This window comes from Oncorhynchus mykiss, chromosome 13, assembly GCF_057628025.1.
Source record: "Oncorhynchus mykiss isolate SJ-2025 chromosome 13, ASM5762802v1, whole genome shotgun sequence".
Lineage (NCBI taxonomy): Eukaryota > Metazoa > Chordata > Actinopteri > Salmoniformes > Salmonidae > Oncorhynchus > Oncorhynchus mykiss.
The window spans coordinates 25,293,807-25,311,902 of NC_143034.1; the positions used below are offsets into that span (position 1 = coordinate 25,293,807).

Genomic DNA, 18,096 nt, shown 5'->3' on the forward strand with positions numbered 1-18,096 from the left:
GTGCATGATGAAGGTTTGTGACCTCGTATGCCCAGAGAAAAAACAAGCATTTTCAAACGTGAGCCTGAGCAGGAACACAGTAGCTGATCGCACATGTGATCTTGCCACCAATCTGTATGACCAGCTGATGGAAAAGGGAAAAGATTTTGTTGCGTTCTCCCTCGCTGTGGATGAGAGCTGCGACGCATCTGATACTGCTCAGCTGTCAGTCTTCATCCGTGGAGTGGACTCAAATCTGTGTGTTACGGAGGAGCTATTAGGATTCAAATCAATGCATGGCACAACCACAGGAAAGGAAATCTTTGAGGAGGTTTCCAAATGTGTAACTGAAATAAAGCTGCCGTGGGATAAACTCGTTGGATTAACGACAGATGGTGCGCCAGCGATGTGCGGTAAAAAGAGTGGACTGGTGGGCATGGTTCGGGAGAAGATGCGGGAAGAGAACGGTGCAGGTGAGCCAACTGTTTACCACTGCATCATACATCAGGAAGCACTGTGTGCCAAAGCCCTAAAGATGGAACATGTTATGACCACAGTAACACAGGTAGTTAACTTTATAAGAGCCAAAGGTCTAAATCACCGCCAGTTTAAATCTTTTCTGGAGGAGTGTGGTTCGGAATACGCAGACGTGCCGTATCAAACAGAGGTGAGATGGCTAAGCAGAGGAAAAGTACTGAACAGATGTTTCGAGCTGCGTGAGGAAATATGTCAATTCCTGGAAACCAAAGGGAATGATACAGCAGAGCTCCGGGAGCAAAAGTTCCTATGTGAGCTGGCCTTTCTCTGTGACATCTCGAGCCATCTCGATGCGCTGAACCTGCAGCTTCAGGGGCGGGGGCGCATCATCACAGACATGTACGCTGCAGTGAGGGCCTTCAAAACTAAACTGTGCCTGTGGGAGAATCAGATGCTGCAAGGAAACCCTTGCCATTTTCCCTGCTGCCAATCCATAAAAGCGCAGATCTCTACCGCCGTGTTCCCATGCGCACAGTTTGCTGAAAAACTCAGTGTTCTCGCCGCTGAGTTTAGCCGGCGATTTGCCGACTTCGATGCCCAGAAATGCAAGTTTGAACTGCTTAGTAATCCCTTCGCAGTTGATGTGGAAAATGCACCAACCAACATCCAAATGGAGCTGATTGAACTCCAGTGCAACGACACGCTGAAGTCAAAGTATGATGCTGTGGGCGCCGCACAGTTTCCACGGTTCATCCCTGACACAATGCCTCAGCTCTGCACCCAAGCTGCTCAGATGCTCTCCATGTTCGGCAGCACTTATCTATGCGAGCAACTTTTCTCCTCGATGAAGATGACCAAAACAACTCACAGGAGACGTCTGACTGATGAACATCTTCGCTCGATACTGAGGATTTCTTCAGCTCAGAGCTTGAGCCCAGACATTGATGAACTAGCATCCAAGAAGAGATGCCAGGTATCTGGCTTGGGCACATCAGATTAGACCGGTGTGCAATAATTAACGTTTTCTTTATGCACTTTTTCTTGCTACAAGGCATGGGCTTGAATGGTTGATTGATTTATTATCATTTTATTTGTAAAATTATTAGCCAGTGGAAAAAGTTTATTTTGGCATTTAAATCAGAAGGCTGCAAATAGAAAAGAGGCATACAATTTTTATTTACATTTTATTTATTTAATAAATGAATGCCATTGATGTGTTTTTTCATTTGAAATTCGATTTTGCATGTCTCCACTATTAAATTATATATTGTATGGTAATAAGCGATGCTTGTTCCATATTCAATGTTAAAGCAAAACTTGTTTGGGTCCATATTAAAAGGTTAATTTGTTGAATGTTGGCCCGTGACTTTGTTCAGGTTTTACATTTTGGCCCACTGGGTATTTGAGTTTGACACCCCTGGTCTATACTGTAGTTGGTCTACACTGGAGTTGGACTATACTGGAGTTGGTCTATACTGGAGTTGGTCTATACTGTAGTTGGACTTTACTGGAGTTGGTCTACACTGGAGTTGGACTATACGGTAGTTGGTCTACACTGGAGTTGGACTATACAGGAGTTGGACTATACTGGAGTTGGACTATACTGGAGTTGGTCTATACTGGAGTTGAACACACTGAAGTTGGACTATACTGGAGTTGGTCTATACTGGAGATGGTCTATACTGGAGATGGTCTATACTGGAGTTGGATTACACTTTGTCGAAACAGAATACTATACTTTGTTGCTGTTGTGCAGGTTTGGTCTTTGCTAAGACTTTCTATGAGATACTTAAAACCTCTTGCGACGAGCAAACCCGTATCCGGGAGAGTAATCATAGCCTCAAATGAATTAGCATAACGCAGCGGACATAAACTTTTCCTATTCATGAAAATCGCAAATGAAATGAAATAAATATATTCAAACACAAGCTTAGCCTTTTGTTAACAACATTGTCATCTCAGATTTTCAAAATATGCGTTACAGCCAACGCTAGACAAGCATTTGTGTAAGTTTATCATGGCATAATGCTATGCTAGGCTCTGCTGGCAGCAGGCAACTTTTTCACGAAAATAAGAAAAGCAACCAAATTAAATAATTTACCTTTGAAGAACTTCAGATGCTTTCACTTAGGAGACTCCCAGTTAGATAACAAATGTTCCTTTTTTCCAAAAATATTATTTTTGTGGGCGAAAAAGCTCCCGTTTCTTCATCATGCTTGGCTGAGAAATCGACTGAAAAATGCTACTACTACAACGCCAAACTTTTTTCAAAATTAGCTACATAATATCGACAGAAACACGGCAAACGTTGTTTAGGATCCATCCTCAAGGTGTGGAAAACGTAAGCTTATTCGTAGCTCATTCGCAGCCATATAAGGAGTCATTGGCATGGATTTTTCGCCTGTAACATCAGTTCTGTGGCACTCACAGACTATATCTTTGCAGTTTTGGAAACGTCAGAGTGTCTTCTTTCCAAAGCTGTCAATTATATGCATAGTCGAGCATATTTTCGTGACAAGATATCTTGTTTAAAACGGGAACGTTTTTCATCCAAAAATTTAAATAGCGCCCCCTAAATCCAAGAGGTTAACCTCATGTACTGTAGATTTGGACAGCAAGACAAATTGTACCCTCAAAGGTGTAATCTACATTATTGATATTACTTTTTCAGAGCATCAATTCCAGTATATCTAACCTGTAGTGTTATGCTACACACCAGGGAGTAATTATCTACCTTTCCCGTGACATTAACAACCAAACACAATGAAAACGCCCGGAGAATGCTTTTTCATTAGCATTTTCATTGGCTCTTCGCTGCAATTCATTCCCACATATATACCACTTAGACATACATTCAGTGCCAGTTTAATTTGGTTGGGGAACCTTTGATGCCCTTGAGGCTTAGAATGTATTTGTTTAATGTGGCCCAGAGATTGGCTGTTTAGGACAGCATTAGTATTGTCCTAATTGGAGTGTGAAATTATATGGGGTCGTCATTGCACAAATAGTGCAGAAGGAGGATAAAAAATGTATAGTTCACAACTGCTGCGTTCACCAGAAAAAGCCTTCATGTAATTTCCCATCCACCTCCCCCCATCTCTAGTCGCACGCCCCGTCCACTCCCCCACATTTCCCCTAATGATCGGAACTTACCCAGGAGCCTATTTTTATTTTTATTTATTTCACCTTTATTTAACCAGGTAGGCAAGTTGAGAACAAGTTCTCATTTACAATTGCGACCTGGCCAAGATAAAGCAAAGCAGTTTGACGCATACAACAACACAGAGTTACACATGGAGTAAAACAAACATACAGTCAATAATACAGTATAAACAAGTCTATATACGATGTTAGCAAATGTTAGCAAATGAATCACCCTTTCAATATGGCATATTCCATGTACACTTAGGTTTAGTATTGTATTGAGTATGAAACAAACATTGTAGATCATGTTGACAATATGTCACAGTACAGCCTACTTTGTAGTATACTAGTTTGTGTGACGCAGGTAATTGTTAGAAGGAAATATCCTCTGAAACCCAATAGGATACAACATGTTGTTCAACTGTGCCGTACACTTTCGTAGAGAGCAAGGTGACACAGAAGTATAAGAATCGTGATTTTATGAAACATCAGGGTGCATTTTGGATGGGGAGCAAACTAAAGTCATGGGGGCTGAATAATGAAAGAGGGAACACCCCTAAATATTCCTTGTACCTTTTGTCTCTCATCCTGAGTAGAGTGATAGATGGACCCTTATACCCCCCCCACTCCCCCCCTATAATCCTCTCTCTGATATTCAGAGGAGTCGAGTTCGGCAAAAAAGCTAAACGTACACTTCAAGGGCATGTGAAAATATCTGGAGGATAGCTTGGCTTCTTTGGGATACACAGGGATCATACTGAAGAGGTGCGACCCACATATGGACAAACCCATCATCAGTCTGTCAGGGTCTTAGGATTTGGATGGTATTATCAGTCTGGATGAGAGAGGCAGGCTGGGAAATGAGAAAATAACACTCTGACTGTCGAGAAAAATGGCCAAATAACTTTAGTGGCAGAACTAAGTTGTATAAATGGAGAAGACTCAGGGAGAGGTAAAATGTTGCTAATCACTAAGGTGTTATATCATCAAAACAACATATACGGTTGTTCTCTTGACACTTTCTACCTCAGTAACCTTGGTGATTAGGTTTCTCCAACACTTGTTGCTTGCCATTGTTTTTGCTTTTCAAAACACACAGGCCACAAATAAATGTGACGAACCTTGGTTGTTGGCGCTTAGCTGAATGGATCATTTTTCTCCATTCCTTTCTCCCAGGGGGGCAGCTACCAAAAATCGAATCAGGAAATGGTAGGAATCAGCCTTGTTGAGCGTGCCACACAGTCCCTCCAGTCCTTCTATAAGCAAACATTGCTTGACTTAATCCGCCCTAATGATGCCAATGTACGCAGTTAATTATTTTCTACACAGAATCGTATCGCCACTAAACATTAGCCCAAATGCAACGAGGGACATCTGTCTCAATAAACTATGCAGAGTGAGAAAGGAAACAGAAAAAAATGGTTTTTCTGTCTTCATTTGAATTAAATTGACTGTTCAAAAGTGCATAAAAATGCAATTCTGTGGTAATAATAGTAATATGTGGGATATTGCCTTTCTGTGGATGGGTTTCAGCTCTGGTCGTTAGAGGAGTCTCCTTCAGATAAGCTGGTTTAAATCAATCCTTGTCTAATAGGAGTCTGTACATTTCTAAATCCCAGAGTGCTTTTGCTTACAGGATCTCTTGTCATTGTAATCCGTGGCTGACACCTTTCTGCTGCTCAATACTGATTCTTCCTTCTAAAACCTCTGTTTCTGACATCGACAAGACTTAAATAGATGTACTGTAATACAGAGAGAGCAGTAAACCATTTTTCTGATTTAAGAGCTTGTGTTGTGTTAGCAGAAGCAACATCTGCCCCTTATGTGTGTTCCCAGACCTGTAGCCAGGAAGTAAAAGTTTAGTATCCAACTGTGGTTGTATTATATAATGTGGTGCAGACTCTGCAATGCAACACACTGTATGACAAAATGGCTTCCTTACATCAGCAGTTTCACTCCTCCGCATAAACTGATCATGGAAGATGATGTTGATCTTGTGCCAAAATGGCCCCCACAGTCTCCAACACTGCAGTGCATAGGCCCACTTTGTCATGACGCGACCAGCAAGGTGCTGTGTAGTGAGACCCCAAAATGGTTCCTCCACAATAAAAACACACTCCTGTCTATTCATTTATTAACAGTATGTGCTTATCTATATCCAAAATATCCTCCACCACCACCGCAATGCCTTCCTTCTCCCACCCATCGTAGACCTGGATGTGTCCCTGCAAGGTATTGCTGGTCCAGAAACAAAATGGCTGCTCTTCCTCTTCCTCCACTGTGGTGTATTTCTCAGCTCAAAATCCTTCCAGATGGCAGGTATCTTTAGTGCTCAGCCCACTTGTCAGCTGAAGCTGAAACAGGTCGGCTCCCGTTGCAGTTCACTGGATCCAGCAGGTCTTCTCAGGACACCTTTAATGGACTTTCATTTGAAACACACTGTCATGACAATGACAATGACAATACAGACATTTTTGATTTGATTTGATTTGACAATACAGACCTCCATATTATCTTTAAAAATGTACTAATAAGTGCCCATATTGCCTTTAGCAGTGGACTAATAAGTGCCCATATTGCCTTTGACAATGGACTAATAAGTGTCCATATTGCCTTCAGCAGTGGCCTAATAGTGTCATTTTCTCTGCGTTTACCTCGTAGCACTTCAAAGCACAATTATTCCTAATTGGATAACAATGCCTAAGTACTTAGTTGGGTATTATGAATTTGCATTGTGAATCACCACATGTTTTTCACAGTCTAGACATGCAAAAGTAATATACTTACTTACACATCCACACACATTATTCCACCATAACATGAACCTTTTAAAGTCTCTTTACGCACCACTAAACTACACCTATAAAAGGTGGATGGGTCTGAAGGTTGTTGTTGACTAGTTTGCAGAGGTATTCAACCGAGACTACACATTTGGTGACATTGTGAACCAAAGCAGTTGCAGCACAGTTTGAACGGCTGCTATAATTTGTAATTTAACTGCGGTAGTGCAGATGTGTGCCCTGTTAAGATCCATTGAGGGACGGTGGTAGGTAATACGTAGGAAAGTGGGAAAGTGCAGGAAAGTGGGCTCCATTAGCGTGTGATTTTCCGCTTACATGTTTAGCGATATGTTATGCTGTATGAGAATGCATGCTGTTGCCATTGCAGCGTGTTTAATTTTTATGTGTCTTCAAACTCTGAAGATTATTACTTTCTAGATGAATTAACTGCATCAAACTCTGGTGTTCATTACAGAGTATCAGCTCTACTGTACAGTATATGGACATAGTTTACATCCCAAATTGCACCCAATTCCCTATGGGGCTCTGGTCAAAAATAGGCCACTATATAGGGAATAGGTTGCCATTTGGGACTCAACACGGTCTTATTTCTATAGAACATACAAGGGAGGGGTGACAAGTGATGCAGTAGTTTGTGCTCCGGAGCAGACCATTTTACACGCCCTAGCAAAGCTGGTTAGGCTCTTTTTATGTTACCCAGAGCGTTGGTGACTGCAACTGTGCTGTTGGCAACACATTAATTTGGCTTTTTTTGCCAACGTTTACTGACACCGGCCATATTCAACGGGTGTTGAGCGTTCGTAAATCTGCCAGTTATTCTGCGCTCTGGCACACGACGAGAGTGCTCTGAAATCGGAGTAGATAGCCAGAGTGAATTTACCAGCTACATCTATTGACAGTTGTCGAAGTGACATCATAAACATTCTATTGAAATAGTTACTTGCATAGTGGAGTATTTTGTTTAAACATGTAGCTAGCTGGCTAAACAATTAACCACAATCCCAACTAATAATGTTACTACCCTGCATGAATATGCAGGTAACTAACCAACCAGGTTCAATGTTAGCTAGCTAATATTTGGCTATAACTAGCAATGCAAATGGCTCTGAGATAGAAATAATATTACTACGCAGATCACATACGTAATGTTACCTAACTAACCAGTTAGCTAACGTTAGCAGTAGAATTTAACTTCAAATGAAAATGACTTTGACTAAATTAAAAATGTGTCGTGACTTTCTGAAAAATTTAGCTAGCTAGACTCTCTTACCACTATACGTGGATTGACGCATCTCCCTCTCTGTCACGGTTGCCATGGTTGCCCTTAGTTTGAGGATGTAATCCGGAGCCTTCAGTGTTCTCTTTTTGACTGTGTCTGCATATTTGCAGTCAAATGCCAGAATTTTCCCCATCTCCTTAGCTATCAAAGTCTAATTCCACTGATTTCAAAACTCGGTCCTCTAGAAAGTGAAGAGTAACACTGATGCAGTTCTACTACGTGATATCTTTCAAAAAAGCCACGTTAGAAAGTATTACCTACACATACTGACCAGTTCATATTATAGACAGAAACCTGCTACATGGCAGACCAATTCAAACTCATCCCTTGGGATGTCCAGCCCACTCATTATCTCAGCCAATCATGGCTAGAGGGAAAGTTGCTAACTTTTGCCATGGATAAACCAACTAGGCTCGTAATTTATCAATTGTATTCATATTTACAGATGACATACAAGTTTGCACATTCAAGTTCACATGTTCAGGAAGGCATTTCTGCCCCAAAAAAAGCATTTTTATTTAAAAATAAGTTTACATTCAAATAGTGCTCCTGTGAAGTAGTGACACGCAAAATACGCCTAGTCACCTATTGTAAAGTACACTGTGGAGGCTTCAACTCTAGGCTTCAATATGTAGCCTGAAGTATGGCACCAACAAACTTAACAAGTTCTGATACTATTAGCTTGCAATTCCATTTTAGATCCTTCTATACTTGAGCTGCTACTGTATAAAGTTAATAAATATGAGTTTATTGTTGCCCTGTAGCACACTGTAAATGAAGCCTCCTGTTACTAATTTGAAACACATTCTGCCATCTGCCTTCCAAATGACTGACACTTTATCCCAGGGCTCATACAGAGCTCACAGTAGACTAAACATCCACAAGACCCAGACTGTTGTCAAATGATGCCACCCTGTTTCCTCTATGTCAATCAGGATCCAGTCATTACCTAATAGCCATAATGAATAGATAGTGATAGTACAGTGTTCACAAGCATGTGTTGGTAATATCATGTACTGTTTCTATGTACAGCTACTAAAAGAGATCATGTTGAAGGGATGGCTGTCTAGATTGACCACAAACTGTATAATACAGCTTCTATACAGGTCCACTCTGACCAAGACACTCTCAGACTGGCCAATAGACTGTCAGACTGGCCAAAACAATGTCAGACTGGCCAAGACACTCTCAAACTTGCCAAGACACAGTCAGACTGGCCAAGACAATGTCAGACTGGCCAAACTTTTCCTTGTGGAGACATGACTTACAGCTTTTGATGTATCAGTCACAGTAATATGCTCACATTCACTCATAAAAAAGCACCTCCAGATATGAAATTGACTATTCCCATCTAAATGATATCAGTCATATGGACAATGTTAAAAGAAATCCCATCTATTCCTTTCTTTAAAGACAAAGGCATAACATTTAAGATGACGCCGGAGAGGATGGCTGACATGCTCCTAACCAACTGTCTATTTTGTTAGTTTTTTTGCATCGTTTGTAACTTATTTTTTTACAAATTTTGTACATAATGTTGCTGCTGCCATCTCTTATGACCGAAAATAACTTCTGGACATCAGAACAGCGATTACTCAACTCGAGCTTGACAAAGCTTTTTCCTTTAATGAGTCCGACGAGAAGGTTATACTGCTTTTCCGGGAACAGGCCCAAATCCCCTTCATTTGCGTGAAGAAAAGACAGAGAAAAAGGGGTTGGAGGTCGGACTCTCTTCTGAGAATTCATAGGCGAGCGAGTAAACTTCCACTGCCATCCATTCTGTTGGCCAACGTGCAATCATTGGTAGATAAAATCGATGACCTACGATCAGGATTATCCTACCAACTGGAAATTAAAAACTATAACATCTTATGTTTCACCGAGTCATGGCTGAACGACGAAATGGATAATATAGAGCTGGTGTGATTTCCCATGCACCAGCAGAACGGAGAAACTACATCTGGTAAGACGAGGGGTTGGGGTCTGTGTCTATTTGTCAATTTCTTTAAAAAAAAAAAATATTTCACCTTTATTTACCCAGGGAAGCGAGTTGAGGACAAGTTCTCATTTACAATTGTGACCTGGCCAAGATAAAGCAAAGTAGTGTGACACAAACAACAACACAGAGTTACACATGGAATAAACAAGCGTACAGTCAATAACACAATAGAAAAAAAGAAAGTCTATATACAGTGTGTGCAAATGGCGTGAGGAGGTAAGGCAATAAATAGGCCATAGTAGCGAAGTAATTACAGTTTAGCAAATTAACACTGGAGTGATAGATGAGCAGATGATGATGTGCAAGTAGAAATACTGGTGTGCAAAAGAGCAGAAAGTAAATAAAAACAATGGGGATGAGATAGTTAGATTGGGTGTGCTATTTACAGATGAGCTTTGTCCAGCTGCAGCGATCGGTTAGAGGCTCAGATAGCTGACAAACAGCTGGTGTGCAATGTCTTATATTAAAGAACTCTCAAGGTATTGCCCGCCTGAGGTAGAATACCTCGTGATAAGCTGTAGACCACACTACCTACCAAGAGAGTTCTCATCTATATTATTCGTAGCCGTCTACTTACATCCACAGACCGATGCTGGCACTAAGACCACACTCAAGGCCAGAAGCAAATAAGAAAATGCTCACCCAGATGCGGCGCTCCTAGTGGCCGGGGACTTTAATGCAGACAAACTTAAATCCGTTTTACCACATTTCTGTGCAAGCAGAGGAAAAAAAACTCTAGACCACATTTACTCCACACACAGAGATGTATACAAAGCTCCCCCCCAGCCTCCATTTGGCAAATCGGATTCCTGCATACAAGCAAACACTGAAGCAGGAAGTACCAGCGACTCTCTCAATACGGAAGTGGTCAGATAATGCGGATGCTACGCTACAAGACTGTTATGCTAGCACAGACTGGACTACGTTCTGGGATTCATCCAACGGCATTGAGGAGTATACCACCTCAGTCATCGGCTTCATCAATAAGTGTATTAACGACATCGTCCCCACAGTGACTGCACGTACATTTCCCAACCAGAATCCATGGATTACCGGCAACATCCACATCGAGTTAAAGGCTAGAGATGCCACTTTCAAGGAGCAGGACACTAATCTGGATGGTTATAAGAAATCCCGCTATGCCCTCAGATGAACCATCAAACAAGCAACGCATCAATACAGGACTAAGATTGAATCCTACTACACCGGCTTGAAAACTATTACAGACTACAAAGGGAAACCCAGATACGAGCTGCCCAGTGACATGAGCCTAACAGATGAGCTAAATGCCTTTTATGGGTCGCTTTGAGGCAAGCAACACTGAAGCATGCACGAGAGCACCAGCTGCTCTCTCGGTAGCCGATGTGAGCAAGACAATTTAACCTCTCTAGGGTATGTGGGACGCTAGTCCCACCTGTCCAGCATCCAGTGAGATTGCAGAGCGCCAAATTCAAATACAGAAATACTCATTATAAAAATTCAGAAAAGATACAACTATTTTACATAGATTTAAAGATGAACTTCTTGTGAATCCAACCACGGTGTCAGATTTCAAAAATGCTTTACGGCGAAAGCATATCTTACGATTATTTGAGAACATAGCCAAGCAGACAAATCATTACAAACAGTAACCAGCCAAGTAGAAGAGTTACACGAGTCAGAAATACCTTTGATGATCTTCATATGGTTGCACTCAGAAGACATTCATTTATTCAATAAATGTTCATTTTGTTCGAGAAAGTCTCTTTATATTCAAAAACCTCCGTTTTGTTCTTCAGTAATCCACAGGGTCAAACGCAATCACGACAGGCACACAAAAAAATCTAAATTGTATCCTTAAAGTTCATAGAAACATGTCAAACGATGTTTATAGTCAATCCTCAGGTTGTTTTTAGCCTAAATAATCGATCATACTTCAACCGGACAATAACTTCGTCAATATAAAAGGTTAACAAGAAAGGCACTCTCTCGGTCGCATGAAAAAGCTCTGTGACATAGCTTGCTCCCTCATTTTTCAGAATACAAGCCTGAAACCATTTCTAAAGACAGTTGACAATTTGAGTCCGAAGTCAATGGATACTGTAATGGCATTGAATATAACACTTTACAACAAAAAAATACTACTTCCTGAATGGATTTGTCTCAGGTTTTCGCCTGCCAAATCAGTTCTGTTATATTCACAGACACTATTTTAACAGTTTTGGAAACGTGTGTTTTCTATCCAATTCTACAAATTATATGCATATCCTATCTTCTGGGCCTGAGTAGAAGGCAGTTTAATTTGGGCACGCTTTTCATCCAAAATTCCAAATGCTGCCCCCTACCCTAGAGAAGTTAAACAGGTCAACATTCAAGTCGCAGGGCCAGACGGATTACCAGGACATGTATTCAAAGCATGCACGACCAACTGGCAAGTGTCTTCACTGACATTTACAACCTCTACCTGACCAAGTCATGTTTCAAGCAGACTACCATACTCTCTGTGCCCAAGGAAACAAATGATGATTACCACCCAGTGCTTTGAAAGGCTGGTCATGGATGACATAAACAGCATACTCCCAGATAACCTAAACCCACTCCAATTCGCATTTCGCCCCAACAGATCCACAGATGATGCAATCCCAATCGCACTCCACTCTGCTCTTTCTCATCTGGACATAAATAAGGTCTATATGAGAATGCTATTCGTTGACTACAGCTCAGCGTTCAACACCATAGTACCAACAAAGCTCATCACTAAGCAAAGGACCCTGGGACTAAACACCTCCCTCTGCAACTGGATCCTGGACTTCTTGATGGGCCATCCCCAGGTGGTAAGGGTAGGCAACAACAAGTCTGCCATGCTGATCCTCAACACTGGGGCCCCTCAGGGGTGTGTACTTAGTCCCCTCCTACACTCTGTTCACCCACAGCTGCTCCAACAACTCCAACAACATCATTAAGTTCGCTGACGACACAAAAGTGGTAGGCCTGATCACTGGCAACGATGAGACAGCCTATAGGGAGGAGGTCAGCGACCTGACAGTGTGGTGCCCGGACAACTACCTCTCCCTCAATGTGAGCAATAGAAAGGAGCTGATCGTGGACTACAGGAAAAGGCAGGACGAACAGTCCCCCATTAACATCGACGGGGCTGTAGTGGAGCGGGTCGAGAGTTTCAAGTTCCTAGGTGTCCACATCACCAACATACTATCATGGTCCAAACACACCAAGACAGTTTTGAAGAGAGCACGACAACACCTTTTACTCCTCAAGAGTCTTGGCATGGGTCCCCAGATCCTTAAAAAGTTCTCCAGCTGCCCCATCGAGAGCATTCTGACCAGTTGAATCACTGGCTGGTATGTCATAGGAAAGCCCAAAAAATTGTCAGAGACTCCCGTCACCCAAGTCACAGATTGTTTTCTCTGCTATCGCACGGCAAGTGGTACCGGAGCACCAAGTATAGAACCAAAAGGCTCCTGAACAGCTTCTACCCTGAACAATTAATCAAATGGCCACCAGACTATTTACATTGACAGCCCCCCCTCCATTTGTTTTGACACTGCTGCTCCTCGCTGTTTATTATCCATGCATAGTCACATCACCCCTACCTACATGTACAAATAACCTTGACTACCCTGTACCCCTGTACATTGACTCAGTACCGGTACCCCCTCTATATAGCCTAATTTTTGTTATTTTAATGTGTTACTTTTTATAATTTTTTATTTAGTTTATTTGATAAATATGTTCTTAACTCTTCTTGAAATGCACTGTTGGTTAAGGGTTAAGCATTTCACGTAAGCTCTACACTTGTTGTATTCAGCCTGTGCGACAAATTTGTTTTGATTTGATTTGATAGCTGTAAACGTTCTGCCTGGCAGGCTGCAGACAATTTCAAAGATGTTGTTGTCTGGAAAAAGAGGTCTGTGTAAGATCTTGGAGCCTTGACTGTGATGCCCACTCTTTGGGGTCGCAACACACCATATACATCAGCGATAATGTTTGTTCTGCGTTTTCCCTGAATCCACATTAAAATGAATTATTCTTTAGATGAAGAGGCAACACATGCTGTGCAACTCCTTCCGTGCCCTCATGCGCCGTGATGTTTTTGCTCTTGTACATAATCAGATGTTTTCATTAATCCACTTGACATGTTCTCTAAAGCTTACATTGTTTATCTTGACTCTCTTTTTCTGTCTCTCTTTCCTGGTAAACTGCATGTTCTACTTAAAAAATTATTCAGTTGGTGTCAACGTTTTGCAAAAGTACACAGCTAAACAAGCCTCAGAACACAATAACATACATACCGCCATTTGGATTTAAATTGAAATCCTCAACATGAATAGATGAGCGGAACCAAAAACGGTTATCCTCTTATTCTTCAACCACCATTTAGAGAAGTTTCCCTGGCAGCTCTTGTTCTCTCAGTGTCTTGGCTGTTGCCGGGCAGGACTCATCAGTGGCTCTGGATCTGGTGAGTGTTTTGAGTTATTGACGTGAGTGGGAAACTATGAAGCTCACTTTGTGACAGCTCTGAGCTTTTGAATAAAACATTTAATTGGCCTGATGAATGAGTGCAGCTTGACCCAGTGGCATCATATGTCACTGTCCAGGGTGATGAGAGACAAGCCCAACCTGCCTACCTGCTACCCAGCTCAGCCTACCTGCCACCACAGACTGCAATTTGGGAGAAACATGGCTCCGCCTGCCTGCCACATGTAGGATCCTATGAGGTGGAAGATGGCTTGGGACCTCTATTTAATTACTGAGGTTGTAGCTATAGGATCAGATCTGGTACCAAGCCAGCGATAAATCACATGATGATTATAATGATGACAGTTTAGTTACTATTGTGTGTGTGCATAACAATTTGTTTGCATACAGCAGATATGGCATGTTGCATCTGTTGTTTGATGATTGTTGGCCTCGAAGTTGAATGTCAGATTTCCACTCTGATAAAGGTAGAACATTAGCATGGAGTTTGACTGGGGCCACCGACTGTCTGTAGGACTAAAATAAAAACTAAAACAACAACAGCAAAGGAGGCTGCAGCATCAGTAGCATCAATCAGTGTAATGGAACAAAATGCTCCCTGTCATTATGCACCCAGGAAGTGGGAAGTGTAATTAGACCAATGAAATTAGGCGAATGGCACTTCTACACCTGCTCTTCAACTGGGAAATATATTTATTTTAGGCAAGTATATTCTTAATTTACAGTAGCATTCTGGATTTGTTTTTCTTCCTCTGTTTTATAGGCGTTGGTTTCCATTTGTTTGATAAAATAATTTGATATATAAGCACTCCGCTTCATTTGGTCACCAGGAATCCATCAAAGGTTTTGCTGTTCCAGGAAAAGCAAACGATAATGTTAAACCTATTTGCACCGAACATATTGGACTTGAAGTGCTTTATCTATACCACGTGCTAATTTACAATTGGAAAAGGAAGCAGGATATGCCTGGAAACAGGATAGTCTTTTAACATGAATGGTCTGAGTTATAATTATGATGTCAGTTTAAAACTTCTGAGGGCTGAGATCTCGCTAACAGGATCAATATGACAACAGCCAGTGAAAGTGCAGGGCACCAAATTCAAAACAACAGAAGTCCCAAAATTAAAATTTCTCAAACATAAAAGTATTTCACACCATTTTAAAGCTACACTTCTTGTTAATCCCAAAACAGTGTCCAATTTCAAATAAGCTTTACGGCGAAAGTACCACAAACGATTATGTTAGGTCAGAGCCAAGTCACAGAAAAACATAGCCATTTTTCCAGCCAAAGAGAGGAGTCACAAAATTCAGAAATAGAGATTAAATTAATCACTAACCGTCGATGTTATTCATCAGATGACACTCATAGGACTTCATGTTACACAATACATGTATGTTTGTTCGATAAAGTTCATATTTATATCAAGAAATCTCAGTATACATTGACGCGTTATGTTCAGTAGTTCCAAAAACATCTGGTGATTTTGCAGAGAGCCACATCAATTTACTGAAATACTCATAATAAATGTTGATGAAAATACAAGTGTTATGCATGGAACTTTAGATACACTTCTCCTTAACCTCTAGCATTGAGCAATCCCGTATCCGGGAGCGTAATCATAGCCTCAAGCTCATTACCATAACGCAACGTTTCCTATTCATGAAAATCGCAAATGAAATGAAATAAATATATTGAAACACAAGCTTAGCCTTTTGTTAACAACACTGTCATCTCAGATTTTCAAAATATGCTTTAACCAAAGCTACACAAGCATTTGTGTAAGAGTATTGATAGCCTAGCATAGCATTAAGCCTAGCATTCAGCAGGCAACATTTTCCCAAAAACAAGAAAAGCATTAAAATAAAATCATTTACCTTTGAAGAACTTCGGATGTTTTCAATGACGAGACTCTCAGTTTTATAGCAAATGTTAATTTTTTCCAAAAAGATTATTGGTGTAAGAGAAATAGCTCCGTTTTGTTCATCACGTTTGACTAAGAAAAAAAACGAAAATGCAGTCACTTACAACGCAGAACTTTTTTCCAAATTAGCTCCATAATATCGATAGAAACGGCAAACGTTGTTTAGAATCAATCCTCAAGGTGTTTTTCACAATTCTATTCGATGAAAAATCATTCCCGGCAGTCGGTTTCTCATCAGAGCCAAACGGGAAAATACTGCAGCTGGAGACAACGCAATAATTGCGACGGAGGACACCAAGCGACCACCTGGTAAATGTAGTCTCTTATGGTCAATCTTCCAATGATATGCCTACAAATACGTCACAATGCTGCAGACACCTTGGGGAAAACGTGGAAAAGGTAAGCTGACTCCTAGCTCCTCCACAGCCATATAAGGAGTCATTGCCATGAGGCGGTTTAAAAAAATGCGGCACTTCCTGATTGTATTTTTATCTGTTTTTTTCTGAAACATCAGTTCTGTGGCACTCACAGACAATATCTTTGCAGTTTTGGAAACGTCAGAGTGTTTTCTTTCCAAAGCTGTCAATTATATGCATAGTCGAGCATCTTTTCGTGACAAAATATATTGTTTAAAACGGGAACGTTTTTCATCCAAAAATTAAAAGAGCGCCCCCTATATCGAAGAAGTTAATGCAACCGCTGTGTCAGATTTCAAAAAAGCTTTACGGAAAGAGACCAAAACAAGCCAAACAGATATCCTCAGATATAGTCAGAAGAAGTCAGAAATAACATTATAAATATTCACTTACCTTTGATGATCTTCCTCAGAATGCACTCCCAGGAATCCAATTTCCACAATAAATGTTTGTTTTGTTCGATAATGTCCATCATTTGTCCAAATAGCTACTTTTGTTAGTGCATTTTGTAAACAAATCCAAACTCACGCAGCGCGTTCACTAGGAGCAGACGAAATGTCAAAAAGTTACAGTCCGTAGAAACATGTCAAACAATGTATAGAATCAATCTTTAGGATGTTTTTGACATAATTCTTCAATAATGTTCCAACCGGAGAGTTCCTTTGTCTGTAGAAAAGCAATGGAACGCGAGCTACCTCTCACGTGAACGAGCGTCACGAGCTTGTGGTACTCTGCCAGACTACTGCCCCAAAGAGCCCTTATGAGCGCCTCCTTTACAGTAGAAGCATCAAACAAGGTTCTGAAGACTGTTGACATCTAGTGGAAGCCTTGGGCAATGCAAAATTACCAATATCCCACTGTATCTTCAATAGGGAATAAGTTGAAAAACAACCAACCTCAGATATCCCACTTCCTGGTTGGATGTTTTCTCAGGTTTTTGCCTGCCATATGAGTCCTGTTATACTCACAGACATCATTCAAACAGTTTTAGAAACTTCAGAGTGTTTTACATCCAAATATACTCATAATATGCATAGCATCTGGGACTGAGTAGCAGGCTGTTTACTCTGGGCACCTTATTCATCCAAGCTACTCAATACTGCCCCAGCCATAAGAAGTTGAAGCTATGTCAGCCTATCTAGAGTATCACGCTTTATTGCTCACAGGTACGCTCTTCCCTATTATTATCCTGCCATGACTCAAGCCCACTGTCACTTTACTTTCTCCTTTGTGATAAGTAGACTGATATGTTCTCTATCTCTCTTTTCTTTCTCGTTTTATGTTCTTCTTCACAGTTGTACGCATCCCTGGACTTTGGGAGAAAATGGCAGCTGGTTCATGAGCATGTGAACAGGTTCTACTGGTGAGTCATACGCTTGTCTTCTTTCTTTCTTTCTTTGTTCTCATCATCCTTCTCTTCCTCTCGTCCTCTCTGTTGTCCTGTTCTTTTCCTTTGTCCACTCAGACTCTCATCACAAACTGTTTTGGAGCATCACTAGCAGTGTGTGGAACACGTTGTTTACTTTCTGCAACGAAAGAGACTGTGAAGGATATTGATAATATGGCAACAGTTTTACGGGCGCCCAACCAACTGTGCTATTAT

At 41.1% G+C, this 18,096-nt stretch overlaps 1 protein-coding gene across 1 annotated transcript in view; it reads left to right on the forward strand.

Moving 5' to 3' along the window:
- Nucleotides 1–18,096, forward strand: part of LOC110485785 (VPS10 domain-containing receptor SorCS3) — a 216,313-nt gene that overhangs the window by 137,825 nt on the left and 60,392 nt on the right. Inside the window, exon 5 of the mRNA XM_021556952.3 lies at nucleotides 17,789–17,856. Coding sequence (XP_021412627.3) covers nucleotides 17,789–17,856 — 68 coding nt within the window. The remainder of the gene's footprint in view (nucleotides 1–17,788; nucleotides 17,857–18,096) is intronic.